Genomic DNA, 25,830 nt, shown 5'->3' on the forward strand with positions numbered 1-25,830 from the left:
AATATTCCTGAATCTTTTGGGCTAAATTCCATCGCTTCGTGTAGGCTAGATGTATGTAACCGAAATCATGTGGTTTCGTCTAAAGATGCATTGGTCCTCAGTGACCATTCAAAGCTGAAGAGAAATTGGTAGAATGAACCTCGCTCCCAGGCGTGGTAGAAAAACGCAAGAAGAAAAAGAAGTAGAAAGGACGCTTAGTCGTGGTAAGTCACGCTGACAACATGGAATCCCTGGTCCAATCCACTGTCTGAATTTCGCAGGACCATATTGCCCAAGTTGTCAATGTCAAGATACTCGCCACTATCGGCGTATCTCAGAGTGTAACCCAGACCATTTCCGAGGAAAGTAATGCGGATGTGCGAAGCAGAGCTTCGGGCTTCCGAGGCTTGCAGTTCTCCGCGAGGGCCGAGCCAGCGACCGTCAAGTGCATTCTCGAGCGTGAAGATCTCGCTCTCTTCATCCTGGGTGTAATGTAGGATCCAACGGTTCTCCTTTTTGTCGTAGAGGTGACCTGGCTTGCCTGTGTCAAGGTCCCATCTCTTGTTGTGTCCTCTCAGGGCGTAGCCATTCTTACTGAAGACCAAATAACGGCCTTCAGTCAGATATCCAACAACCTCCTTGAAGCCATCCTCGAAAAAGAGTGAATCGGAAAGATTACTCTGCTCGCCGTATGGAACCGGAGGGCGCGTCTGGCTGTGCCGCGATTGGCACCGCGATGTACCCACGAAGTTGCCATTCCCATCGGTCTCCGGAGCGGGGATATCCGGGAGATTTGGTAGAGAATAATCGGGCTACATACGTCAGTTCAACCGTACTGTATAAGAGAGGCCTGTTGGAAGTAAGCAAAAAGAGGACATACGTGATCAAGATCCAGAGCGCCGATCAGGTTCGACATGTGAGCACGACGCCATGGCACCATCTGGTCGGTTTGAACACCGGAGTAGCCGAGAGCAGTCAACCACTGCTCAATGAACATAATTTGTGAGTTGTGATCGCAGCGCTCAGTGAACACACGGCCACCACGAGTCCACGGAGAGACCATGATGAATGGAACTCGGAAGCCTGAACACTGGGTTAGTGACTAATTCAAAATGCAAAAATGATAGTCAAGTACGAACCGGGTCCTGCAAAAACGTCACCAAAGTCTCCATATGGGTCTGTCATCCACTCTCCAGCTGTGCCTTGGGGCGAGTGGAAAGGTGTTACATGATCACCAAAGCCGCCAGTCTCTGTGATTTCTGATTAGTAGTTACCATGCACAGACAGGAATGTGACTTACCGTCAAAACTGATCATCAGCAGAGTTGAAGAATACTTGGGACTGCTTGTCACGGCATCGGTCACTCTTTTCTGTAGCCAGCCACCGTCCATTGGCCGGTAGGGAGGATGCTCAGAGAGTTCGGTTGGGCCAACAATGAAGCTGACTCTAGGAAGAGTGCCATTGGCAGCGTCCTCGTAGAACTTGTCGAGTCCCACAAAAGACATTCCCTTATCAGCAAGAGGGTGGCCCTTTTTAGCCTGTTGAAACTGCTGGAACCAAGCCAGGGGGTTGTCGTCAAAGTTGTTAGTGTCTTGGTACAGCTGCCATGAGACACCAGCATCCTCATAGAATTCGAAGATGGTCTTCCACTTGAGCGGGTAGCAGCTGACACCTGGCTTTTCACAACCTATCAATGGTTTAGTGATGAGCTAGATGGGGCCTTCGGGAACCACTTACCGGGCATTTCATTGTTGTCAATGTAAACACCGCCCTGGTCAGGCGATTGAGGGCTTCCCGGGACATTTATAGAGCCACTGACTAGAGTTACGCGGTTGGGGTTGGTTGCAGTGATTTGCGATTCCTATAATGGATTAGCTCGGGTGTGTTCATAATCTAGGAGGGATCATTACCTGATACATATCGGCCGAAGTCCATCCTTCGGCGATAGCAAACTGGGCAGGAATGTCTTCGCGCTTGTAGTAGCCCCAGCTCCAAGGTGTGTTCTTGGTGGCCCACGCATTGTTCAGACCGTGGTTGTAGGCAGCCTGGTTAGCATGATAGCCGTTATCACCGGCCGCCATGCACTGGATGGCATCCAGAGTCTCGCCGCCTTTCCAACCCAGGTAAAATGGGAAAAGACCACTGGAACGATCAGACATGCTGGGATCGACAGTTCTAGTTGGATTGTCAAAAGCATATTCTATGTATGGATAGTTCTTCGACTTCACTTACTGGTTCCAAACAGACTGTCCATCGGGGTTGATCTGAACGTTAGGGTCGGCGAAGCCACGAACACCTGCCATCGTACCATAGTACTATAACTCATTTCGTCAGCTCTGAAGGGTAATCTGCATTCGAAGGAGAGCAGGTATACCGTATCCTGGGCTCGATTCTCCTGCATGAAGATCACGACATGCTCGATATCCTTGAGAGAACCAGCATTAACGGAAGAGCTCGCCAGGAGCGCCGTGAGGGCGACTCCAAGGAGAAAACCCATGCTGAAATTGTGATTCTGGAAGAAGGTTGTGAAGTTGGAAGATTGAGGGGGGCGGTGAGTATTTAAGAAGGGGTAAACAAGAAGAAGATAAGAGGTCTCAAGCTTCGATCGACAATCGCCGATCCAAGATCGGGTCGAGCCGAAGGAAAAAAAAGGTAGTATGGAAGTGAAAGGTAGTATTCAAGGTGACAGGTGCTAGGATGATAGGTTCCTAAGGTTAGGAGGGAGATGCAAGAAGTAGGAAGAAGTAGGATGACCAAATGGTATCCCTCGATTCGAGCATGTGGAGGAGAGAGTTGGAGACGATCGCCTGCAGCTGCGGGGAATGACCCCCAGTGCAGCCCCACGTGCCCTCTGCCCTAAGACTACCCTGTTGGACCCTGTTGACCTGATTTACTAGTGATGGACTTCTTCTGAGGGACTTCTTCCCGAGGCCTGAGTCCTGACCATCTTCATCCTTGCGTATTCCTGCGCTGTGTGGTTCAAGACAAGCAGTCAAAGCGGTCTCCAAAGCTGCGGGCGTTGCAAGTGACCTACGCCTCCTGCCGATCCCCTTGTCTCCGCCACTCACTGCATGTCTTTGCCCTCCGCAAGGGCCGGGGTCCATGCGGTAATCTTAAATCATCCGACGTCCGACGTCTGAGGTTGAGGGTTTTCTTCTTCAGAATCATGGAAAGACAAAATAGTCGGCGTCGAAAACCGCCCCGCACCCAGGAATCCCAGCAATCATCCGAAAAGGCCACCTCGTCGGAGCCGACCTCTCGCCCGTTGCTTAGCTGGGTGCTCCTCACTCTGTTGGTGTCATTTTTGGCCTATTCACTTCGCCCGGATATCTATCTGCATTCATGGATCGGTCCGCTCCTGGGTCATGCCCATAGACATCCACATGGTGAGGATGCCTCGATTCGGCCGTATATCGAATTGCATCCCGAGGATCATGTGTTTCGTGCTCCCGTTACACACCATTTGAATTGGCGCGTTACAACGGGTGAACGCAGGCCTGACGGCGTCTTGAAGAAAGTATTTCTCATCAACAGTGAGCCTTTCACTCATGGCGATGCTCTGGTCTCTAGCGGTCGCCTGATAATGGGAATGTTCCACTAATTATTATCCCTTCGTTTCATCCCATAGATCTTTTTCCAGGTCCCACCGTTGAGGCTCGTTCGGGTGACACATTGATTATCACCGTCACCAACGCCTTGTCAGAGCACGAAATTGCTCTTCATTGGCATGGTCTTCATGTAGCGAGTGAGTTGGTGGTATCGCCTAGAGATTGACCTCGTTTCAGCAGCTGATAGGCCATAGATTCCGTGGATGGAGCAGCAGCGGTATCACAATGCCCCATACCTCCAGGCGCCCAGTATGTCTATAACGTCAGCATCCCAGAAGACCAGAGCGGAACATTTTGGTATCATGCGCACTCTGGGTTATCGAGACAGGATGGTTTATTTGGTGGACTGGTCGTTCATGCACCGTCGTCCAAATCGACAGTTCGGGGGTTAATGAGTCGAGGTGGAAGTGATGCTGAACGATATGGGTATGAGAAAGAGCATCTGTTGCTCATTGGGGACTGGTATCATCCTCCCGCAGAAGATGTTCTAGCCTGGTACCAGGATCCAGGCAATTTCGGCAACGAGGTGCGTCCAGTCCAACAGAAGTCGCGTATATCCACTGACAATTCTTCAGCCAGTCCCAGACTCGTTGCTCATCAACGGAATCGGTTATTTTGACTGTGGTATGGCCGTACCTGCACGTCCTGTAGACTGTGTTGAGCATCAGACAAAACCGTCGTTTCTTCATCTCGACTTTGGCGCATCCTCCCGAGTACGCGTCGTCAATACAGGGTATTTACATTATTATAAGATCACAATTGATTCAAGAATCAGTCACTGAAATTATCATGGATAGGGCCCTGGGAGGTTTCACTCTCGTATTCGGCCAAGAGACTCTCGAACTGCTTCAGGTGGACAGTGTTGATGTGGAGCGACCACAGCAGGAGGATGTCAACACGGCCGGGATTTTGTATCCTGGGCAGCGCATGGATTTTGTCCTACGCCCATCTGCCAAAGAAGAGGCAGGGTCATCATCCATGATGGTGAAGTTGGATCAAGGGTAAATCTCACTCAGCCCACTCGTATTCATACTCATTTTAACATTGGCCAGATGCTTCAAGTACATGAACCACGCGTTAACCCCCGATCAAACCTTCGCCATTCACTACTCAAATACGTCCAGAAAGGTCGATGACGCAACTTCATTGCCTATCACCCGCAATGAATTGAATCTCGAGAGAATCCCGTCAGCCGCTTCAGTTCTCGCAAAACTCCCCGAACAAGCCGACGAGACACATGTCGTCTATACCAAGATCCAGAAGATGGCCCGACTCCGCAACATGCCCTATGGCTTTTTCAACATGACCATTTGGAAACCCCAGAGCGAGCCTCAAGTCCCACTCATCGCTCTCCCCGCGAGAGCTGGGATTCGAACCAGTTTTCAATTACTACAGGTCCAGGCCCAACATGGGTAGACTTTGTGGTCAACAATCTAGATGAAGGCCCCCATCCATTTCACATGGTAAGCACACCGACATTTCTTATTTTACAAACCAGCACCCTGCAATATTACATCAGTATTATTGTTCTCCTGCTCGATTATCCCTTACATCCCCGCTCATGTCATGTCCCTTCCAGCACGGCCACCACTTCTACGTCCTCGCAACGCACGAATCCACCTTTGGATGGGGCTCATATAATCCCTTTGAAGACGTCATTCCCACCGGCTTCGACCCAGACACCGATCCTATCCAGCCCTACAATTTGTCTCGCGCCGCGCTGCGCGATACTGTCCAGATTCCCAGCCGCGGGTACGCGGTTCTGCGATTCAGGGCCGAGAATCCCGGTGTCTGGCTTTTCCATTGCCATATTCTTTGGCACTTTGCCACGGGTATGGCGATGCTTATTGATGTCCAGGGAGACCCGGCTGGACTGGTCGCGCATGATACATCTGTGCTTCCGACGGGAACACAGATGTGTCCTGGGTCAGCTTAGGCAAATAGAAAGTAGGAGGTACATGGTACTTCCTGAAGATTTGAAGAGTCAATTAGTGTTCATTTTGGTGGTATTGTAGGTTTAATGTAAAGTCACCAAGCCTTTGTAGACCGACCCGCTCAGAAAGAGAGAGAAAGAGAAAGAGAGACCTAACGATAATCACATTGGGGGGTGGGGGGGGAGTGTAAGGAGTTTGTGAAAGAGGGAGACAATCGTAATACTATGATGGAATGCAAGCCCAAACGCCAGGCCCCGAAAGAATACAGGGACGCAACGCCATCCGCAAGTGGACCCAGAAACATTATGAACATAGTAATCAGAAAAGTGAGCGCGTGGATGCATCCAGCATAACCCAAGACCAGCCTCTCGCGAGTCAAAATACACTGTATTGCGCGGGTACATCTAAGCGGCGGCCCATTCAAGGACCTCCAGGGCGCAGACGACCAGCACCAGAGTTGATGGAAGAATCCTGAGGTAAATCATTAGTACAGACTTCTCTAAAGGAGAAAATTAACGGGGGAGGAGAGACGTACCAGACAACATAGCTCTGGAAAAGAAGTTTAGACATGGCACCGATGTAGACGTTGTTGATTTGGCAGATCTGGGCCAATTGCAGTGCCGACGGGGCGCCGGTAATGAGGAAGCAAACCACAATGAAAATCGGGTCGTCGAGAATGCTGATCGGAACAAACTTTGCCATAAGAGCAATGATCGGTGCCATGATTAGAGTCGGTAACAGCATTCGCGAAATCAACGCCGCAATAATGAGCTTGCGTTCATCGGCTGGGTGTTCCATATCGGCAAGGGCATCTTCAGAAAGTGTATTTCTGGCTAGGTTCGCCCCAAGAACCACCAAAATGAGCGGGACGGCTACCTGGGAGTTCTGCTGGATGGCGCTGGTGACAGAGTTGCTAATGAACGTGCCTTTGTCGAAGAATAGGTGTTGTAAGGATGGGACCGAGGCGACAACGATAGCGACCAGCATTGCCCAGAGAGGCGGGTTCATGAAACTCCATACGCCACGGAAAAAACGGCCCAAGCCATGGGATGTTGCCGATAGTCCTTTCTGTGTCTTTGGTGGAAGACGATCATAGAGTGCGTTTTTCTTCGTAGTCCAAGATTCGCGAAAACCGTTCCAGCGGCGTCGGAAATATGTCTTCCAGCGGCCTACAAATGTTTGCTCAGATGCCTGCAATTCGCGCGCAGTGGATTCCACGTCGGGGAATGAGAGCATGTCATCGCCTGTACTTTGGCGTGGTAGGAATGGCCCGCGGGGCGGCGGACCAATCGTTCTTGGCGAGAGATCAGAATCGAGCCCGCTGTGTATTGACTCAGTCCTGGAGTGAACCGATGAGACCTTCGAGTATGAGTAGGCGCGTGTCGAGATCGGAGTCTGATCGCCTGATTGGAAATTGCCATGATCGTGGGTTTGACCGTCAGCAGCTCGATGCAAACTATCCGAGCTACGCGTGCGAATCAGTGGCTCATCGGGATCTGTTTGCTCGGGGTTGTCGGTATATCGTGCTTGGCCTCGTTCAATGATGGATGAACCGCTCGAGCTCTGGTCGGAGTCCTCGAGGTATCGGTCCTTTGGCGCCAGCAGAACATGGTATCCCCAACTCCAACGTACCAGTTGACCTAGCTGCTGGAAAATGAGTAAGTACAAGATACCTCGCGCTGCAACTTCATCGTCGTTATCGTGTGGTATCCTATCCCAGTGCAAGCCTCTAAGAGTCTGCGATAGGGAAACGACCAGGGAAATGGGCAGCGAATTGGAATTGCCAAAGACCTATTGGAATGCGGGATCAGCACTGTACTATGTAGAGCTTATCAAATGGCGTGACGACCCGGGGATTCCCAAGGGTTATCGCCGATTAGCACCAATCAACGTGACAGAGAGTCCACATACCGCCATGGCCGTAACGAAGTTCGCCTTGCGCTTTTTGAAGTGAAAGCATCGAGTGACCGCCCAGGAGCAAGAGTATGAGACCAGGGTCTGGACAATGAAGATGACAGGAATGATCGCCAGGTCCGTGAGCTTCTCCGCGGTCAATTGAGAGCCCAACTTGACGAAAACTGGTTCCGAACATGGTTGTCAGTAAGTCAATTACGAATGCGACCGAAATTGAGGGGGTCGTCGCTTCGTTTCACGATGGAGGGGGGGGGATTCGGATATCATACTCAGACAAGGGGTGAAGAGCATCACATTCAGGTTTGCGACAAACTTTTGGGCATCGGCGTCAAAGAGGCCCTGCTGGGCGACGATGTAGCCGGGTAAGCAGACACAGACCACCTCCAGCACGGCTTCAAAGACGAGGAGCAGTAGGTAGCCGAATGGAGGGTGCTTGGGCTGGGGGTTGGCGCTCGCCATGAAGGCGTTACTGGCGACCAGCGGATCTTGGGCGAATGCATTGTATTGAAAGGATCGGGGCGTGGTAAAAATTGCCATGAAGGCGATAAGAGAAGTTGAGGAGTTCCTATGACCTGTCCTTGTCCAGGGGGACAAAAAGGATGATGGGGAGGGAGAGAAGGGAAGGGACAGAAAGGAAAGAAAAGCAAACTTGAAGTGGAAGCTTGGCTGTGGCTATGGGAAAGTTGGCATTCCGTCAGATCATGACTTCAATGATGGCCACGACCAAGATTATTGAACCATCTTGAACCTGCTTCAACCAAGGGTTGCCCTGATTGTCCCGGTTTGTTTTTGTTTGCCAGGGGAGTATCACGCCATGTGTAACCGTCGGGTTTTTAACTCAGTACGTGTCTAAAGTACAACTATCCAAGTATACATGTAACATGAGTTATTCTATTCCACAGGAATAAGTAGAGCAAAACAAGTACACGTCAAACAACTGATGTTTAGCCAAGAGCGACAGCCTCAAGACGCGTCTCGACCCGTGGATCCGTCATGACGCAACGACAAATCAAATTGGAGCCTGATGACACGTTGTGGCGGAGCTGATTAGACCACCTAGGTAAAGTACGATACATAGAGTCTGATAAGTCGATAGTGTAGTACACTGCAGATTTTAAGGTATTTACATAGATACAATCTTAGATTAGATCAATCACATTGAGATAGACTACGGTCCCCATACCCAAGGTACTCCGCTCCATCTCATGCTATCCCCCTCTATAAAGTAAGGTAAGAGATCTCCAACTTGCTCTATTCAAACATCTCGCACAAATCAAAAAAAAAAAATGGGCGACTTCGCGCCAGAATGGTATATTACAACAAATCCCCTTCCATATGTCCAATCCAAGGATTCCCGGGCCGTGGTCGCAGAAAGGGGCCATCTATGCCTCTCCCACAAATCCCAATTTTTCACCGATCTTGATACGCTGCCCCTTTTCAATGCTCCACGTCCAGCCATCAGAGGGTTTGTCCTCGGCCGAGCCCGCTTCAGCAGATTTCTCAGTACCCAGGGGTGCCTCAAAGACCATCACGATCGAACTTCCCAGCTGGAATCCACCCATTTCCTCACCCCGTTGCAGAGGGTGTCCATCCAGAGTACGGCTGGCATGACGGTATGTAGCCTCCACGAATCCAGGATCTTGTTCGCCTCGTTTCGCAGCCAAGGCCGCCGCCAAGTCCGCCGCCGTGTCTGTCAACAGACTGTTGGTGCGCAGCTCGCTGTCAAAGTTGATTTTGATCGAGCCCACATTCGTGGCACCCACCGGTGTGTAACTAAAGAAACCCCATCGCCAGCGACCCAGAAGCGCCACCCGCTCATTGAGAGTGAACAAGCCTGGGAGATGGCGCTGCAGGTAGGGAGAAACCGAGTACAATTCGCCGGCAAAGTGACGACGGCTCTCCACCACCCACGCCGTGGGCGAGTGGAACCGGTGGTAGTCTCCAGGTGCAAGGTAGATCACCACGTAGAATAGAGCATGCTTGTTGGCCGTTCGGGGTGCATACCAGGGAATTCCGTCTCCGCGAGCCAGCTCTTCTTGCACTTGCACTTCCGAGGTTGTGTTGGAGGTGGTCGATGCATCCATCGTCGAGCCTTGTCGCTTGGTCGAGGTCTCGCCCGATAATAGATCGGGGAGGGTGTAGGAGATACCATTCAGGCGGGCAAACTCCTCATCGGACTTGAGCTTCTCGGCGTCCCTCTGAGTGGCTTCCGTAGTAGAATCAGAGAGGCGGTTGCTGTGGTCAGCGTTTGTTGGCGTGGCCGATCCCAAGAGGGCATCCAAACTATAAGTCATGCCCTTCACTTGTTCCACCTGACCACGCTCAATCATACCGAACTGCAGAATACGACCATCGGAAGGTGCGAGCAGGGCTCGTGGGTCGGGGTCGAGAGGTCGCATGCCGGGCTTCAACTTGCGATAAAAGAAGGCTGCAAGGTTGGGATACGTGTGTAGGTCGGGTTCGGCGACCTCGCTCAGGTTCACGCCGAAAACCCAAGAGTATAGTTTGAATCCAGGAACGCGGAAGTAATAGGGAAGTTCGATCTCGTTGAAACGGCCCCAGAGGCGCGACATGGCCTTCAGGGGTAAGGTCGACATGAACTGCACCTGCCAGGAGCCGGTTGGTACGATACGTGGGCGACGTGGTGGCCGGCCTCCATTCTCCCACTCTTCACCAGCGGTATCCTGTACGGCACGATCACGCTCTGCTCGTTGGGACTTGTAAAAGGACAAAACGCCTAGGAGGCCGATGCCGAGACCGACAGGGATCGGGTACCATTCAACCTTGGTGTTGCGCAGGGCGAAGCGTAGTCGGGAGCCAAATCCTCCACTTTTGCTGCTGCTGCTCTCTTTCTGATTATCTTTGTTGTACTGTCTCCATGACTTTGAAGAAAAATGGCGCATGCTGGCCTGATGGCGTGCAGTGGCTCTAAACGAAAGGACTTCCATCGTCGCTGCGCCCCCGGTCAGCGGGGTGGCGTGATGGAAACGAAGAAGGGGGGAGTTGTGGAGAAGGCGCTGGGCCATCGTGTTTAATCCATGGGGTTCTCGGATCGACACAAAATCGATCTGACCTCGGCGAGGTTTGGCCCCGAATGAACGTGACCAGAAGTTTTGAAACCTGGGAGACACCGCCCGGCAGAATAGCACAGGGCACGTGGAGTACCTTCAGTATGGTTGACCTTAGTACATACTTGAGTCATTTCCTCTCCTCTTCTCTTCTCTCCTCTCCAATTGGAAATGGTTCATAATTGCGACATCTCTACTACTACGTTTGTTTCTGTCGGCCATTCCTTTTACCATCCTCCAAGCATTGGTGGCTGACACTACAAGTCATCTCTCCGTTAAGACCCATACTATACTCCACTCCAGAGTTGCCCACTATCGCGCTATCAGCCCCGGTTCTTGGCTTCCTGCCAGATCTCCCCAAAGCAAACATCCCCACAAAGACGCGCCCACCACTGTCACTTCACCGGCAGCGATCCCTTTGTGTATCATATTCATCGTGTGATTAAATCGCTCCAACCAACGCCATCACCTCTTCTTCGCTCATCTCACTGCCACCACGCCATGACCATCTAACTATCCACGTCATCGCAAAGCTACAACTGCTATCAACATGACAACTGATCCAGCCACAAGAGGAGCTGCCCCTATGGCGTCCGACAAGATCACTCTACATGTTATCTCCCCTTCAATCCCCGCCCCGGGGCGGTTTACGCTTCACGACCAATCTCTCTCAGACACCGTTGCACAAATCAAGGCTCGCATTACACAGTCTCTCCCAAGTCGACCGGCTCCGGCACAGCAGAGATTAATCTACCAGGGCAAGCCTCTGACCGATGATCGAGCGAGCTTAGCATCTGTCCTGAGGCCTATCGATGTGAGTATCCAGGTTCTTACCATCTAGCACCTACCATGCTATGTCGATCTAACGGCGTTGGTTCTAGGGATCCCCATGCTCAATTCACCTTGTCCTGCCCCCAGCCCCAACCCCCACTGCATCTTCAACGGCAAGCGCAGCAAATCTACCATCGCACTTGAATCAATATGTGTCATCCACCGGTGTGGCGCCTCAACTAGCTTCGTCGACACAGGGAATTCGATATCGCGGACAAGCGCCTCCTTCATCAAACGCCATTGGACAGGACTCTCAAGACAGTTCGGATCGTATTCGGAGCGAGCTAGATGCGGTTTTAGACAGATGGCGAGCCACAGCTTCCTCAAGCTTGGACCAGACTAGTACACTGAGAGAAGAACTCCGGCGTCGAGGTGCTTTGACAGAGGACGTGGACCGAATACTCCAGGCCAGCTCTTCCCATCAAAATTTACCAGGGTTTGATTCGCGGTCGAATTTTCCTCAGTTTGACTCCACATCTTGGGGTCACAACACTACGTCTGCTGAGAATATCAACTCTGTAGACGCCAGATTTCCTGCAATGCCTGCATGGAATCCTTCTCCTTCTCACACAACAACCAATGGTGGTGGCCCTGCTTCACCCCCAAGGGATTCATCAAGGACGACTGGATCAGACAATCATAATTGGGCGACGCCGGCGGCTTCAAGTTTCAAGCCAACCAATACAAACGCCTCGCCAGCCACGGCTTCGAATACTCCATCAGCATACAGACCTCATTCGGTCCCTATTGACACCAGTACATTCGCTCAATCAGATCCTTCTTCGGCCCCATATCTTGAGCAAATACAAGGCTGGCACTTTCTTTCTCAGCAAGTGATTGAAATGGAGAACCTGATCAGCCAGTACACCATACCGTCTGTAGACATGATGTTCCGAATACGAACACAACTTCAAAACATGCTGGCGGAGAGACAAAACCAAAACATTGAAAGGATACATTCCACCCCACCCTTGTTCCCTTCGACGGCAGATGTTGTCGAGGCAATGATGAATCGTGTCACCCGTCTCTACGAGCGTGTCGATCAGATTACACTGATCCAACAGGCCCAGCGAATCAGAGTCGGAATGAACAATCCTCCCTACTTGCAAGCCGAGCCCTCTCGGATCTACTTAGCAACTCATCCAGATGGCCGACAAAGCCTGATCCTCCCCCCGGAGACCACAATCAGGACTTCGCGCGAAATTTCTTCGTTCCAGTCCCATGCAGTCCCTGCTCCCGAAGCTCAGGTTAACCCCAATGCTGCAAACGCCGCCGCCGTTCATCAAGCCGTTCGTCAGGCTCTGATCAACCAACAGCAACGACGAGACCCCAATGGCGCAGGTCTTGGACGTTATGTACGCCGCGTCTGGATGTTCATTCGCATGTACTTTTTCTGCTATATGATCAGCGACGCAGGTACTTGGACGCGTATCTTCCTCGTCACATGTGCTGTGATAGTGGCTGTTCTGTCAGATACAGACATTCCTCAGCAACTCCATGGAGCCATTGTGGTCCCAGTCCAACGTCATCTCGAAGGCCTCGCTCATATGGGTGGCCCTGCTGATCAGTCCACGCAAAGGCCAAATCAAGCCGGGGAGAATCGTGATAATCCTGCGCCCCAGGGTATGCTTGGCGAAATTATACACTTCCTCCGGCGCGCAGAGAGATCCATTGTGCTTCTACTTGCTAGCCTGGTTCCCGGCATTGGCGAGCGGCAAGTCGAAGCACGCAATGCGGCCGAGGCCGAACGAGTTCGCCAAGAGCAAGAGCAAGAGCAAGAGCAAGAACGGGAGCGCGAGCGTGAACGTGAACGTGAACAGGAACAGGAACAGCCTCGGGAGCTTGGGAATGAAAATTTGAATGAGCATGAAAGAGAGCAAGCCGGGTCTGATGCCGCCGCTGCCCCTGCTGTTATAACCCAGCCAGAGCAGACTGTTGCTTAAGTTGAGAGATTCTCCCCTTGATACTCGTGCGGGCTAGGCACATTCTACGATACCCTATTCAGCGTTTGCGTCAATCTTCCTCATTACCAGCGTGTCTTGTGTGTTCGCATGCGTCTTGCTGTCCCACGGGATCCTTTATTTAAGTGTTGAAACCAATTTTCATAGAATAAATTCATCATTATCATTTCCGCTCTAGTAGACTAAATGTATGTCCTAGAATTCAACTGAACTTTTAGATGCATCTTGCATGACACGGCAACCCTTCAAACCGTTTTCTTAATCCTTCGATCTACCTTCATCCGCAGCACAGCCGCCAGAACCGTCGCAGCCGTTGCCATTGATCCTGCATAGAAAATCGCCGGTCGATACGCTCTAATACCGCCCTCTTGACCACCGGAGGCATTGAGAATGTAACCAGCGATAGGGGCACCCATAAGGTAACCACCCAACCACCCACTAACAATCATTCCCACCGCAACAGATACCCGAGCAGATCCAAAGACATTACCCACGACCGTCGGCATGGTTGAGAAGAATCCACCATTCGCTGATCCATTAATGATCACGAATGCAACCAGAGGTCCAATCGAATTAGACACCGGCCAAAGTACGAAAATACTGAACGCGCTCAGAAGCAGCGACAAGAAAAGCGTGTTCAGCGAACCGAGCTTATCACACGCAAATCCGCAGGAAAGACGACCAATGGCCGAGCTAAAGTTGAATGCAGCGACAAGACCTGCGCCTGCGCTCGACGGCAGCCCCAATGAACTGGTATACAAGGGCAGGAAAAACGCCGGCACGAAGAGCGGGAATGTTCCAATGACGCCGACGGCGAAGAGGACCGCAAAACGCACGTCTTTGAATAAGCTCCATTCAACCATTTTGGTGGGCTTGATCGCTGCACGCTCCTTGATCAGCCAGGCGGCTGGTAGACCAGTAGCCATGATGAGGAGACCCAGGATTCGGAAGGTCCAGGCGATTCCCACTTTTTGAAGCAGAGCATCCAAGATGAAACTGATGACGGTGCCACCGAGTCCACCGCCAGCGTAAACTATACCATTGGCGATACCCCGTTTGGCTTTGAAGTATTGTGCTGGTGTGACAGAGACGACCTAGACAGATAGTGAGGTAAGTATACTAGCACAAAATGATGATGGAAGGTCGAAACTCTGCTGAGTCTGCTCACCATAAAGCATAAGCTCGTTCCCAGACCACCCACAAACCCCCATGTCATAAATAACCCTGCAATACTGTCTGTAGCAAACCCACTGAGAATACTGCCCAGGCCAAGTAGAAAGATTCCCAGGCAAGCCGTGATGCGTGCGCCGATCAGTCGAATCAATCTCGCGTTAAGGAACAGCCAGTAACGAGATACAGGCTGGACAGAGCGAGCCCACAAAGGCCAAGGTCGAGGATGAGTAGCCTTTCTTCTCCACCAATTCGGCTTGCATGACACCCCATGTGTAAGACACCCCGACAAACCACCAGGTGACCACCGCGCAAGCAGAGATCAAAACCCATCCATATCCGCCATCAGGAACCTCTGAGTCTGCAAGGAGGGACTGCTGCATAACCTCATCGGCCACTGCCTCTGGCTCTGTGTGAGATATCTGATTCCGCTGTCTTTCACCGGTGCCATCGTGGAGGTTCGGCAGTTCGATTGCCGTCGTTGGCATGGTTTGCGTGATTGTCGCCATTCCGTGGGGCTCAGCTGATATGATGTCCCTTTCACGTAAATTGAATGGACGTTGGAAAGATACTGCACGGATGGCAAAGAGTTTAAATTCTCCTTCAAATCTTATTTGGACGGCATTATTAATTGTCGTTTGCTTTGGGCGTGCCCCACATGTCATATCCCCGTGGATAACCGAATTCAAAGCTGCAACTGGTGGAGTCGTGGCGATGTGGATACTTCAAGTTTGAGGTGACTCACTGACAGATGCGGAAGTGGCCGACTTCGGGGAGCTGGTAGTAGTACTCCGCTCCCTACTAGTACCAGTATCAAAGTATACTACTAGTGACATTGTTGTTTATGGAGTAAAAAGTTCATATCCTTGATTCTCAATACTTGGCGAACTTCGCTGAATGGTTAAAACATAAACCAGAGGTGTAAAAGATGAAGATCTATCGTCGTATCGAGTGCACGACAATGCATGAGCATGCATGATACTGTCTACTCTAGTAATAATCAGAATCTCATAAGATTAACCTTCCTCATAGCTTTGTCGCGCCAACGGGTGGGTCTGCAGGTGTCATGGAGTTCGTATCAAATCCCTCCTCTCCATTGAAGTGCCTGGAATCGAGAAGGATCAGTATCGAAAAAAAAATATTCCAAATCAAAAGGAATTCTCACCATCCTCTCTCTGCGCCTCCACTCAAGAAACTGCAGTCTCCATTCAACGCACAGTCCCATCCACCTCCAACACCCTTTCCATTCTCCCACTCCGGCACACCCTTCGAACGATACAACTTCGTCCCCTCAGCCAACACCCCTTCTTCAACCCTCACATTCCGGCCGGTAGATGCGCCTCTTCGGCGGAACGTACTCATCCCAGCTGTGAAAACAAAGAAGTCCTCGACGGAACTATCCTCCGGCATATTTCCGGTCAAAGCCCGGCCCATGGCAATAAGCGGAGCTGCATGCCCGCAGATCAGAATGGCCTTGCTTGTTCTTTGCTCGGGAGATTGGCTCGCTTCCACGGCCGTAATCTCGGCATCCACGTCGGCGATTATACCCTCCAGGGCTGCGGCGACACGGTTGTGCAATTGGGCGATTGTTTCGCCTCTTGTCGATGGGTGGATTATAGGTGAGTACTTATTCTCCGGGGTTTCGTGGAGCATTGTTGGAAAATGGGTACGCATAACACTTGGGTCGGGGTGCGATGGGTGATCGAAGAAGGTTGTCGGGCCGAACCATTCTCTGTAAACAAGGTGAGTTTTTCACATTAGGTGAGGTTGAGGAGTTCGTTGCCCACATACGCCAGCCCATTTTCAAGTCGCACGTCCAAATCTGCGCTTTCTTCAATTTGGCCACGCGATGGGATTGCGGGTTCTCCATCATGAGATTGAATTTCCTTGTGCTTCTGCTTCAGCTGCTCGACGGAGGGTTGGATGGTCTGCAGGCATCGGTAAAATGGACTCGAGTAAACCCTGAATGGCTTGGGGTGGAATTCCGGGGCGATAATGTGCGCTGCTAGCTCTTCTGATTGTCGGACACCATGCGAGGTCAATGCTGGATCAGCGGGGTTTCCTGTCGGTGTTGGAAACTGTGCTTTGTAGGTGCCAGTGTGGGGGTCAATCGTCCAGTTGAGACGAAGCTGGAATTGACAGTTAGTCACACATCATATATATCCCATCTAGTATGTCTTGATGTTTTGGGTATGAACTCACCCCATGGCGAGTCAGGTATATTGTGTCTAGCGGCATTGTAGTTAAACAATCAATAAATGATATTGCAGTCCAAGTCGGATGGACTTTGCGGGGAAAAGGAAATTAGGGGGCAGAATGAGATTCGGGGGGTTGGGGCGGTGGGATTGGGCCTCGGTCCGGAACTAAACAATAACGCTGCCGTGGAACATTCATTTTTAGGATAATACTATATTTAGTATATTTGGCAGTATTCCGCATCTGCGAATAGATTAGCCAGTGTCTGGCCTTGGAGAATTGAAAAGAACAAGCGTTTGGTCACGGGGTTTTGAATCGGATAGTACTAGTACAACTTCAACCCTGGTGATAGAGGCATGTATCGGGGTCTGATAACTTGAAAGCAAACGGGAAAACGTGTACTTTTCAGGTGGCTTCAATGGATCAAGCGGGCTTTACTATTAGTAGTATACTAATAATACCCACCTAGGTAAAGTATATTTACCTTTTCTCCCAAATATTATATTAAAAGCTGTTAGATACTACTACCAGTCTCAGCCAAGCGGGTTGGCTGTTTCAGGGTATGCTAGAACCGTTTCGGGTACTCCACTAGCCAGAAATTTGCAGGACTGAAGAACTGTCAAGTATTACTCATTAACAATTAAAACAAAACGGGATTTAATCCGTTTTCAATATGTTTGGTGTCATTGGGTGTTTATTTAAGCCACTTCCGCACCCTGCAGACCCTTGCCTAGAGCTGGAGTATTCACATTTTTCATACCCCTCAAGATGAAATTCTCATCATCTCTTATCTATGTGAGTCTACTAGGAGTAGCACATCTTGGTGCTGCTGTTTCGGTCTCTGGCTCAGCTCAAGGCTTCGCTGCTGGAGTTACAGGCGGCGGCGATGCCAGTGCACAGATACCTGGCGATATTGATGAGCTGAAGGAGTGGCTTACCGATGATACCGCCCGTGTTATTGTTCTTGATAAAGAATATGACTTCACTGAGTCAGAAGGCACGACCTCTGGGACCGTTTGTGCTTCTTGGGGCACCGGCGATGGCTGTCAAAAGATCATCCAAGACGACTGCGGAGATTCCCCTTCTTCTCAGGCAACCTGGTACACTGCTGGAACTACGGGCATAGATGTCGGCTCGAACAAAACCATTCTCGGCGAAGGAGACAAAGGTATCATCAAGGGAAAGGGGTTGAGGTTCAGAGACGGAGTGTCGAACATCATCGTGCAAAACATCCAGATTTCAGACTTGAACCCCGAGTATGTATGGGGAGGTGACGCCATCTACCTCGATGGTTCTGATCTAATCTGGATTGACCATGTTACTGTGAGTAATTTCTAGACAAGAGTTGCTTTGCGCATACTAATAGCAACTCCAGACGGCACGTACTGGTCGCCAGCACTACACCTTCGGGTACGATACCAACACTCGCATCACTCTCTCGAATAACTTTGTGAACGGAGAGACCACCTACTCAACTGGATGTGACGGATACACCTACTGGACTTTTGAGATGGTCGGCGACGCAGATGAGATTACTTTGCAAAACAACTACATCTATATGACCGCCGGCCGCAGCCCAGCTTTGAGCGGAGGAACCCTCCTACATGCAGTGAACAACGTCTGGGACAAGAATAACGGGCATGCTCTCGAGGGTGGAGATTCTACTGCTAGGGGATTATTCGAGGGCAACGTCTGGCAGGATGTGACTACCGTTGTTGGGGACTATGCCGGCCGGCTTTTTGCTACCCCCGATTCATCTTCCGCTAGTGAATGCCAGTCTGCCTTGGGCCGTGCGTGTGAGGTGAATACAGTCTCAGACGAGGCTAGTATCTCGTCTTATACAGATACTTCCTTCTTCTCAGACTTCTCGGGGCTTACTATTGCCCCTGCAACATCTGCCAGCGAGGCGCTATCTGGCGTCCCGAATAACGCAGGCATGGGCAAGCTTTGATTTTTGCCTCGAACTTCTGTACAATTGGTTTCTTACTATGTTTACATCCGCAAATACAATATTTAGTAAATCGAGCAATTTTGTATGCCCACTACCTAGGTAGCACGGCATTTTCATTATGATAGAGAACTTGAAACCGGCAGTGGTTGGATACTCTTGTGTACCGAATCCTGAGCTGGCATATGTACTAGTATTATATCATCATATCGTAAAGACTATCCAAAAACCCCAGTCCATTCGGGATTAATAGTTCCGGTCGAATCGTAAAGCAGCCCATAGTACAAAGCACTGGAAAGGATAGTGAGAAAGCAGAGTTCCACAGCTTGTAAACCCCGAAAGGAGTCCACTCGAAACAGCAGCTCTGCAATGTTTCCTTGGGTATACTGAGGACTGCCTCCAGTCGCTCTCCAAAGCAATTGATAGAGAATCCAGGAAAGAATCTTCCATTTCCATGTCCATAGGACTAGGGACACCTCAGGCATCGGCGAAATAGCATTGTCCATTTGTCTGATGAGAAGAGGGGCTGACAGCATAGAAACAGAGACGCAGCCTATTTTCGAGTAGAATTGATACATCCCAGAGATGAGGTGATTCCCAGACAGAGATGAGTTCGTCCTTTGATGAGTTAGTCCCACGGACTGCAAGCAAAACTGAATGGCTTTACACAAGTAATGGACAATGGACAATGGCGATGCGAAAAAGAGAGGAATGAAAACTGGGGCATAGGGATATTCATCGAACGAATAAAGCAGTTTCCACATTAAAGTGAAAAGAGGCCCGTATGAAATGGCGAATTGTAGTACAATTGGAATGATTTCCATGAGGTAGAAAGAATCGGATAGGTTAGTATCCATGTTCCTGTACCTGTACCTGTTCCAGCGCCACTGAGGACGGTATGTATAAGTCGAGCCGTCATTGAGGTTAAGATACCTGACAAGCAAAATGAGGATTTCTCCAAAGAGTATTGAGATTGCGAACATAATGGCCCAAGCCTGGGTCCACGGTATCCCTCGCATCCCTATCAGCTTGATAGCTTGGAACTGGTAGGCGCCAAGGATCATTAAGATCCAACGGATACCAATGGAGTTTTCAGCGGCTTCTCGATCTTTGGCGCCTGGTTCACCTTCGAATCTCCGTTTCAGTTCAAATTTGATATTGTACAACCACGTTGGGAGATGCCAGCTAAAGCCGAGAAAGACCAAAGCGATGAAATGCACCATATCGGCAACGCACACGATAGGCGAAGCACGGATGTAGAAGCGGTGGTTTTTCTCTTTTCGAGATAGCACATTACCACAGGGCTGCACCATGGCGGCAAGTCCTAATGCAACTAAAGCGAACCAAGCAACCTGCCATCGTACTTCATCCGATGAGGAGTCTGAGGAAGTCAGTTGAAATTCGGTCCAAAAATGGGTTACCATCTTACCTTCTGCACCGCTCATAGCTTCTTCGATGGAGCTATAAGGACTCCGTCAGCAAGATGAAGATACTATGTGATACTATTAGTTCATGCACTCCAGGGGAAGCCAATAATATGGATACCGACCAGGCCACCTGATGATGAGAGAAAGGTAATATTTTCATGTCTTACGTTTTGGCTTACTACCCCTCTTCATGTTTGAATGGGGTCGCGCTCCAATAAAGCTTGGGGAATAAGCGCTAATGTCTAGCTTGCGGATGTCTCTGGTGCACCAATGGAAGGGGCTCAAGTTCAGCTGATTCAATGCGGTTGTGCAGTAGTTCGGAATGCCAATTCCTAGTATTTCCTACTAGTTCTACGAAAAAATGATACGTTGACCAGAATCGATAGCATTGGATCGAAGCCATGTACTCTGTAACTATAATCAGGGGGTATATGTCCGCTACACTAGATTACATTCCCAGGGCCCAGCCCAAGCATGAAGAAACCAGTCAAAACAACAACTTTTTATTGAGGTTGGAATTTTTTTCAACGACTTCCATCTAGTAGAAGAATCCGAGGAGCTTGCCAGCAACGTGCTTGCGGCGAGCCTCCTCGTGGTCCATGATACCGGCAGAGGTGGTCAGGACGACGAAACCGAACTGACGAGAGGGCAGAAGCTGGACAGCCCACTTCTCAAGGTCACGGAGCTGGACGGGGTAGCGGGGGTTGATGACACCACACTTGTTGAGACGGCCGTTCAGCTGGATGACGATCTTGCCGGAGCGGTGGTCGTCAACCTCCTCGAACTCGCCGATGTAGCCTGAAAGAAAAAGAAAGTCAGCGATGTTGCGAAGATTTAAAAGTCGCCAAACACAGGCATTGCCAAAAGCACTTTCGGAAACATGTAAGATCTCCGCTGAAAATAATCTATCGGACACTTAAAAGGCAGACGTCGTAGGTTGATTGAGACCGGCCGCCTAGTTATCAGCCCGAAGACCTCGGGGAGGACATGCTGAAGACAAATGGGGAAAGGAGGGAAATATGAAGAGACAAGGGAGAAAAAACATGGCAACGACAATGGCAATGCAGTACTTGGCTTGTCGACTTGAGAGGTATTGGAAGAACATACCGTGCTTCTGCATGACAGTGAGGAACTTGACGATGACCTTGGAGGAAGGACGGATCAGGACTTGGCGCTTGCCAGCCTTCTCGGCGTTGTTCATGGCGTTGAGCGCATCGTTGAGGACGGAAGTCTTGACCATTTTGGCGGTTGTGAATGCGAGATTCTCAAATCAAGGGGATAGGATTATGAGGTATCTTTACGGATGACAGGTTGTTAAGTCAGCCACCAGTAGTCTTCGAGCGCAAAGAGTGCCCCTTTGCAGGAGTTCTTCAGCCCGTGCCGGGATGGGAGAGGCGTATCATCGTGACCTGCTGCGATCGACTCGAATCGAATCAAACCGAATCAAAAAGCAATAAAGATTTTGTCGTCTTCGGAGGGGATGCACAGCAAAGGCATGATGATTGCAACTCCCAGACTAGCTGTGAGGCTGGTAGGGGGGAAGGGCGTACATACCTCGAGGATGAATTCGTCGGGGCGTGTCGTGGATGAAAATCTGGCGGAGCTCGGTCAACTTTGGTTTTCCCAGGGCCCGCTTTGCCGCTGACTGTGCGAGCTGACTAAGGTAGGGTTATGCCGGTATGCCCTTATCCCAGTCACGTGGTGATAGAAACATGGCTGTCCAGCGTATATAACACACAGGGTAGGCGGTGGCGGTGATGAAGATGGCAGAAAATTAGCGATCCCAGGGCGGTAGAATGTGTGTGGAAAATATTCGATCCTAAGATCTTGTTAAGGAATTGGAGACAATTTGTTTTTTGATAAAAAAAAAAGCAAAAGAAAAAGATGACAACGTTGAAGCCGAAGTGATTCGAACACTTAACCTCTGAAGAATTTGTTAGATGATGTTGCAATACCAAATATGGTAAGAAGGACTTACTCTGGAGACTCCAAATCTGGAATCAGACGCGCTACCGTTGCGCCACGGCTCCTATCATATCCACTTGGTCCATGGCTGTGAACCTGAAGCGACTCGAACAGATGACCTTGGAGTAAAAAAAATGATAGCATTGAAGCTGAAGTGATTCGAACACTTAACCTCTGAAAGATATTGTTAGATAATGTTGGGTTATAAAGCGGATGAGAAATGCTTACTCTGGAGATCCCAATCTGGAATCAGACGCGCTACCGTTGCGCCACAGCTCCTATCATGTAAAATTGGCGCAGAATAAGCCAATATGAAACAGATGGGCTTCTCCTGACCTTGTTTGGAAACTGGTCAGCCATGCCAGGCCACTCTTTCTCAATAGTTCCACAAGTCAATATATCACTGTCAATTTTCACGAATTATGTGTTAAGAAATAAAGTGCATGAAGAGTAGATAGTATCCCCCTACAATAGTCCACCTGGGCATTACTAGTAGATTTGTCTGACTACTACCACCATGGCGTATGTATAAAATATTAGTAGCACTTGGCTCTTGGCACCGCTAGCCCAACCGTTAATCATGATGTTTCTTACAACTTAGCATCCGGAGATTTCAAACCCAGAATATTCAAATTTGAAATAGGGTCTTTGATACTACCTAGTCGCACATTACTAGTTTTGCACTGGAGAGTCACTTTGAAATCTACCAGTTGAGAACAGCCGACGGAGCCCCGAGTCAGGTATAGACCGTCTGCCGCTTAACCCCCCCCACTTGCTCTAGCCCTCTGCCACCGTCTTTCGAGCAGTTTACTCTCCTCATTGGGTACATTTTCAAGTATGTCGACAAGGCTATTCATCTTGAATACATCCTTTTCCCCTTCAGAAAAAAGCCACCCTTCCCACTTTGAGCATGTGAGTCCTACCAGTAGTCGGCTTGCTGGGTCAGTCGCCATGGCAAATCGTGCATATCGATCAGGATGCGGATTTTCTGTTAGAAAAGCTTGGATGGCGATATCATCGCCTGGACGGACAGGCGTATCACTTCGGATGGTGAAAAAGAAATCTCCAAAGTTCACCAAGCATCCACCTTTGGGGGTGCGCTGAGCCTTTCCTAGGATCCTGTTATTGAGAAGGGCACTGTATTTCTCAAATCTCCGAAGCTGAACTTTTCCTTGAACTGCTAGTAGACCGGCCTTTCTTTGCTGGTCAAAATAGTAGGAACGGATCTGTAAGTTTGGTGAGTTCCGGAGCGCATTGTAAGAGTCGCGAAGGCCCTTTGCCCATTTGCGGAGCATTGGATCTGGGCTGGAAAGATGCTCTTGAAAATCCAGGCGATTGAGACCATCAATTCTGAAATTTCTTGGCTCGTGAGAGAATCGTTGCCATAGAGGAACTGCGATGTTTAGATGACGTCCTGCCCAAGGTTTAGGCTCACTGTCATTGAAAGGTAGATGCACTGCCCCCAATGTCTAAAATGCGCAACACATCCACATCTCTAGAAGGTTGAGCATGTATTCCTTGGGGTCGCCTTGAAACCCTTGGGGTTGAGACTGAGATTCAGACCACGAATCTTTGTCAAAGCTTGCTAGTGTAACAAACAAAGATTTGATATCATCCGAGGAATCCCAGATCGTGTAATGCATTGAAGGATGCCGGATCCGATACCGAATTGAATTATGATCTGGGATTCCTATCATCAAGACAATAGACTGTCCGATATACAACAAGAAAACGTTATCGGATTTCCATAAGATATGGAGGTAGATGCCAGGGCAATCACGCTTTTCTGGCTCTCCAGAAATCCGAATCAAATCCTCAACATCGTGTATTCCATTCTGGAAGGCAAGTATTACTTTGGGATTGAGGCTGTTGATAAGCTTGCACTTGGGATCCAGATCGGTGTTTGGGTTGTTAAGTTTTGCCTGACGAAATGCTCCATATCGCTCACTATATTTTGTAGATGCCATTTCGATCACTTGATCCAGAATCTTGAGGTGGTCAACCTCTCCAAGAGGAGGTAGCTCGACTAGTCCTTCAATTGGCTGTCTAATAATCTGCAGGATCCGCTTTTGATTTTGACTTTGGTCTTGTGGTTGGACAGATGGATTGGAGATATTGTTTGGTGTTATCAAGGCTGTCTCGATTCGTTTTTCTTGCGAATTCTGGTTTCCAGGTTGATGTCGATCATGATCTTTGTTTTTCTTGGTCGAGGATAGAGCCCTAGGCACCAGAAACAATGATCTTGTCTGGGTCTTTGATGACAAATTAATATCGTTATCTGCATCATCGAATCCGATAATGGAATTCTCATATTGTTCCAGTTGTACTGAAGGTGATACCAGGGCAAGAGGTATTGGTGGGGCATCTTCTAGAATGGTAAGTGAAAGGCCATAATCTTCCAGACTAAATCGAGATCGATAGTCGATTGTCATCTTGATGCTGCGGCATGGAACTTCAAGTCTTGCAAAGTCCTCTAAAGGTCTCCTTGGGCTCCAGCTATCCTTTCGTTCCCTTATACCCGTCTGAGTGACATAGAGATCATTTAGATTCCAATAAAGAACCGTTGTTCCAAGTCGTATCATCTTCACGCCTTCTGCATGTAAAAGGATATCCTGATTTGCGTCTCGGATTTGGCTTTTACGCACAGCCGGTGGGATAAAACGAACAAACATATCCTCGTACTGGTGTACAAGGCTGCATACAACTCGAGTTCGGAGTGCTGCAAGCTCTGGAGACTCAAAAGTATCATGAACATGAAGAGATTGAGGGCTGACGTTGAAATCAAATTTCGCAACAAAGAACCATATCATATTTGGTAGAAGTGGCGAATGCTTTTCAAAGAACGCTGGGTGACCATCTTTAAATACATCGACCGCAAGTGCTGCCTCTCGGGTGGATTTGGTGTCTGTCGCTTCGACATTTGTCATGAGGTACAATGTCGAAATAAGTTCGGGAACTGACTTAGAAGAGAATTTCGGTCGAGGATGTTCGGTTGACTTGTGATCAAAGGCTGGCAAGGACACAGGATGAAGCGTTAGCGGATGATCTGGGGCTACCCCAGTAGCATGCTTTGGCTCGGTATCTTCTGGTTGGCTTTCCATTTCTGGCGTATTCAAGCCTGTGCGACTTGTGGTAGAGAAGGTTGGAAGTGTAAAGTGAATGTGAGGTAGTTGCTGCGCTTGCACCACCATTGCTCTGTTTGTTACAAAACCTCCAGGCTGCCCCATAAATGCCCTATTATTACCCTGTGTGGTTCTGTCTAGCTATACTACTACATAAATGAGCACCGGAGCTGGCCAAATTACAATGTTCGCTCTAAATAACGAAACAGTGAGAAAAAAAGGCCATCCAACCCCACAAAAGCCACTCTCCAGTCGCCTACCATCTACTCCGTTATTTTCCAAGGTTGACAATCCGATTCTTCTATTTACCCACCTACTAGGTAGTGTGCATGAGCTTGAACTTGACGTGGAGGTACTGGGCATTGACTTCAAGTTCCAAGGTTCTAACCTTGGAAACACCTGGGCACTTATCGGGACTACTGAATTCCGTACATTGTTTAACAACAAACTATCTCGACATGATGTGCGCTTTTAGTGACTGAATTTCAGATGTTGAACATATTTAAATTACTTTACGAGTACATCAGATCCACTACAACTGCATCAGTCAATTCTCCAGTGAACACGAGACAGGGGATAGTGGAGATCCGGGTTAATTGCACAGTGGTCATCTATACATCGAAGTGTCCAGTGCAAGGCTGGGTTGAAGGGGGTGGTAGCAGTATACGATAGAGCAGAGAGGGAGGAACAGCTTTTCATGACAACGA

At 49.5% G+C, this 25,830-nt stretch overlaps 13 protein-coding genes across 13 annotated transcripts; 4 read left to right on the top strand and 9 right to left on the bottom strand.

Moving 5' to 3' along the window:
- Window positions 1–194: 194 nt before the first annotated feature.
- Window positions 195–2,476, bottom strand: N7533_005992 (nonhemolytic phospholipases C family protein; the record flags this gene model as incomplete). Its single annotated transcript, XM_057102642.1, has 8 exons — window positions 195–791; window positions 860–1,062; window positions 1,119–1,229; window positions 1,280–1,666; window positions 1,717–1,840; window positions 1,890–2,154; window positions 2,212–2,294; window positions 2,354–2,476. 8 exons carry the CDS (start codon window positions 2,474–2,476, stop codon window positions 195–197), a joined length of 1,893 nt encoding a protein of 630 aa, XP_056962272.1.
- Window positions 2,477–3,145: 669 nt separating this feature from the next.
- N7533_005993 (multicopper oxidase-domain-containing protein) lies at window positions 3,146–5,003 on the top strand (the record flags this gene model as incomplete). The annotated part of the gene is made up of 6 exons (XM_057102643.1): window positions 3,146–3,496; window positions 3,550–3,724; window positions 3,782–4,113; window positions 4,163–4,320; window positions 4,385–4,588; window positions 4,640–5,003. 6 exons carry the CDS (start codon window positions 3,146–3,148, stop codon window positions 5,001–5,003), a joined length of 1,584 nt encoding a protein of 527 aa, XP_056962273.1.
- Window positions 5,004–5,047: 44 nt separating this feature from the next.
- On the top strand, window positions 5,048–5,523 carry N7533_005994 (multicopper oxidase-domain-containing protein; the record flags this gene model as incomplete). Its single annotated transcript, XM_057102644.1, has 2 exons — window positions 5,048–5,050; window positions 5,167–5,523. 2 exons carry the CDS (start codon window positions 5,048–5,050, stop codon window positions 5,521–5,523), a joined length of 360 nt encoding a protein of 119 aa, XP_056962274.1.
- A 402-nt stretch (window positions 5,524–5,925) lies between these two features.
- On the bottom strand, window positions 5,926–7,972 carry N7533_005995 (Auxin Efflux Carrier superfamily; the record flags this gene model as incomplete). The annotated part of the gene is made up of 4 exons (XM_057102645.1): window positions 5,926–5,992; window positions 6,057–7,312; window positions 7,433–7,599; window positions 7,705–7,972. The coding sequence occupies 4 exons, from the start codon at window positions 7,970–7,972 to the stop codon at window positions 5,926–5,928; spliced, it is 1,758 nt and encodes a 585-aa protein (XP_056962275.1).
- An 845-nt stretch (window positions 7,973–8,817) lies between these two features.
- On the bottom strand, window positions 8,818–10,461 carry N7533_005996 (phosphatidylserine decarboxylase 1; the record flags this gene model as incomplete). Its single annotated transcript, XM_057102646.1, has 1 exon — window positions 8,818–10,461. The coding sequence occupies one exon, from the start codon at window positions 10,459–10,461 to the stop codon at window positions 8,818–8,820; it is 1,644 nt and encodes a 547-aa protein (XP_056962276.1).
- A 592-nt stretch (window positions 10,462–11,053) lies between these two features.
- On the top strand, window positions 11,054–13,277 carry N7533_005997 (uncharacterized protein; the record flags this gene model as incomplete). The annotated part of the gene is made up of 2 exons (XM_057102647.1): window positions 11,054–11,317; window positions 11,385–13,277. The coding sequence occupies 2 exons, from the start codon at window positions 11,054–11,056 to the stop codon at window positions 13,275–13,277; spliced, it is 2,157 nt and encodes a 718-aa protein (XP_056962277.1).
- A 263-nt stretch (window positions 13,278–13,540) lies between these two features.
- Window positions 13,541–14,974, bottom strand: N7533_005998 (uncharacterized protein; the record flags this gene model as incomplete). The annotated part of the gene is given in 3 exon segments (XM_057102648.1): window positions 13,541–14,389; window positions 14,464–14,655; window positions 14,675–14,974. 3 exon segments carry the CDS (start codon window positions 14,972–14,974, stop codon window positions 13,541–13,543), a joined length of 1,341 nt encoding a protein of 446 aa, XP_056962278.1.
- A 517-nt stretch (window positions 14,975–15,491) lies between these two features.
- On the bottom strand, window positions 15,492–16,703 carry N7533_005999 (uncharacterized protein; the record flags this gene model as incomplete). The annotated part of the gene is made up of 4 exons (XM_057102649.1): window positions 15,492–15,570; window positions 15,631–16,197; window positions 16,257–16,594; window positions 16,668–16,703. 4 exons carry the CDS (start codon window positions 16,701–16,703, stop codon window positions 15,492–15,494), a joined length of 1,020 nt encoding a protein of 339 aa, XP_056962279.1.
- A 726-nt stretch (window positions 16,704–17,429) lies between these two features.
- N7533_006000 (pectin lyase F) lies at window positions 17,430–18,612 on the top strand (the record flags this gene model as incomplete). The annotated part of the gene is made up of 2 exons (XM_057102650.1): window positions 17,430–17,984; window positions 18,037–18,612. The coding sequence occupies 2 exons, from the start codon at window positions 17,430–17,432 to the stop codon at window positions 18,610–18,612; spliced, it is 1,131 nt and encodes a 376-aa protein (XP_056962280.1).
- Window positions 18,613–18,827: 215 nt separating this feature from the next.
- N7533_006001 (uncharacterized protein) lies at window positions 18,828–19,922 on the bottom strand (the record flags this gene model as incomplete). Its single annotated transcript, XM_057102651.1, has 1 exon — window positions 18,828–19,922. The coding sequence occupies one exon, from the start codon at window positions 19,920–19,922 to the stop codon at window positions 18,828–18,830; it is 1,095 nt and encodes a 364-aa protein (XP_056962281.1).
- Window positions 19,923–20,565: 643 nt separating this feature from the next.
- Window positions 20,566–21,319, bottom strand: N7533_006002 (40S ribosomal protein uS8). Its single transcript, XM_057102652.1, has 2 exons — window positions 21,144–21,319; window positions 20,566–20,834 (listed from the first exon to the last, which is right to left on the bottom strand). The coding sequence occupies exons 1-2, from the start codon at window positions 21,274–21,276 to the stop codon at window positions 20,575–20,577; spliced, it is 393 nt and encodes a 130-aa protein (XP_056962282.1). The 5' UTR covers window positions 21,277–21,319; the 3' UTR covers window positions 20,566–20,574.
- A 1,440-nt stretch (window positions 21,320–22,759) lies between these two features.
- N7533_006003 (uncharacterized protein) lies at window positions 22,760–23,296 on the bottom strand (the record flags this gene model as incomplete). Its single annotated transcript, XM_057102653.1, has 1 exon — window positions 22,760–23,296. The coding sequence occupies one exon, from the start codon at window positions 23,294–23,296 to the stop codon at window positions 22,760–22,762; it is 537 nt and encodes a 178-aa protein (XP_056962283.1).
- Window positions 23,297–23,470: 174 nt separating this feature from the next.
- N7533_006004 (uncharacterized protein) lies at window positions 23,471–25,192 on the bottom strand (the record flags this gene model as incomplete). The annotated part of the gene is made up of 1 exon (XM_057102654.1): window positions 23,471–25,192. The coding sequence occupies one exon, from the start codon at window positions 25,190–25,192 to the stop codon at window positions 23,471–23,473; it is 1,722 nt and encodes a 573-aa protein (XP_056962284.1).
- Window positions 25,193–25,830: the final 638 nt, after the last annotated feature.

The sequence above is a fragment of the Penicillium manginii genome, assembly GCF_028828005.1.
Source record: "Penicillium manginii strain IBT 31320 chromosome Unknown utg000004l:1.0-7231830.0:1.0-7236170.0, whole genome shotgun sequence".
In the NCBI taxonomy this organism is placed as follows: domain Eukaryota; kingdom Fungi; phylum Ascomycota; class Eurotiomycetes; order Eurotiales; family Aspergillaceae; genus Penicillium; species Penicillium manginii.

What these genes read in the sequence shown, in the direction of transcription:
- N7533_006002 (XM_057102652.1), bottom strand. Translation starts at nt 21,276, where the DNA reads ATGGTCAAGACTTCCGTCCTCAACGATGCGCTCAACGCCATGAACAAC. An exon ending in CACTGTCATGCAGAAGCACG is followed by an intron (nt 20,835 to 21,143) that starts GTATGTTCTTCC and finishes TTTTTCTTTCAG; the next exon opens with GCTACATCGGCGAGTTCGAG.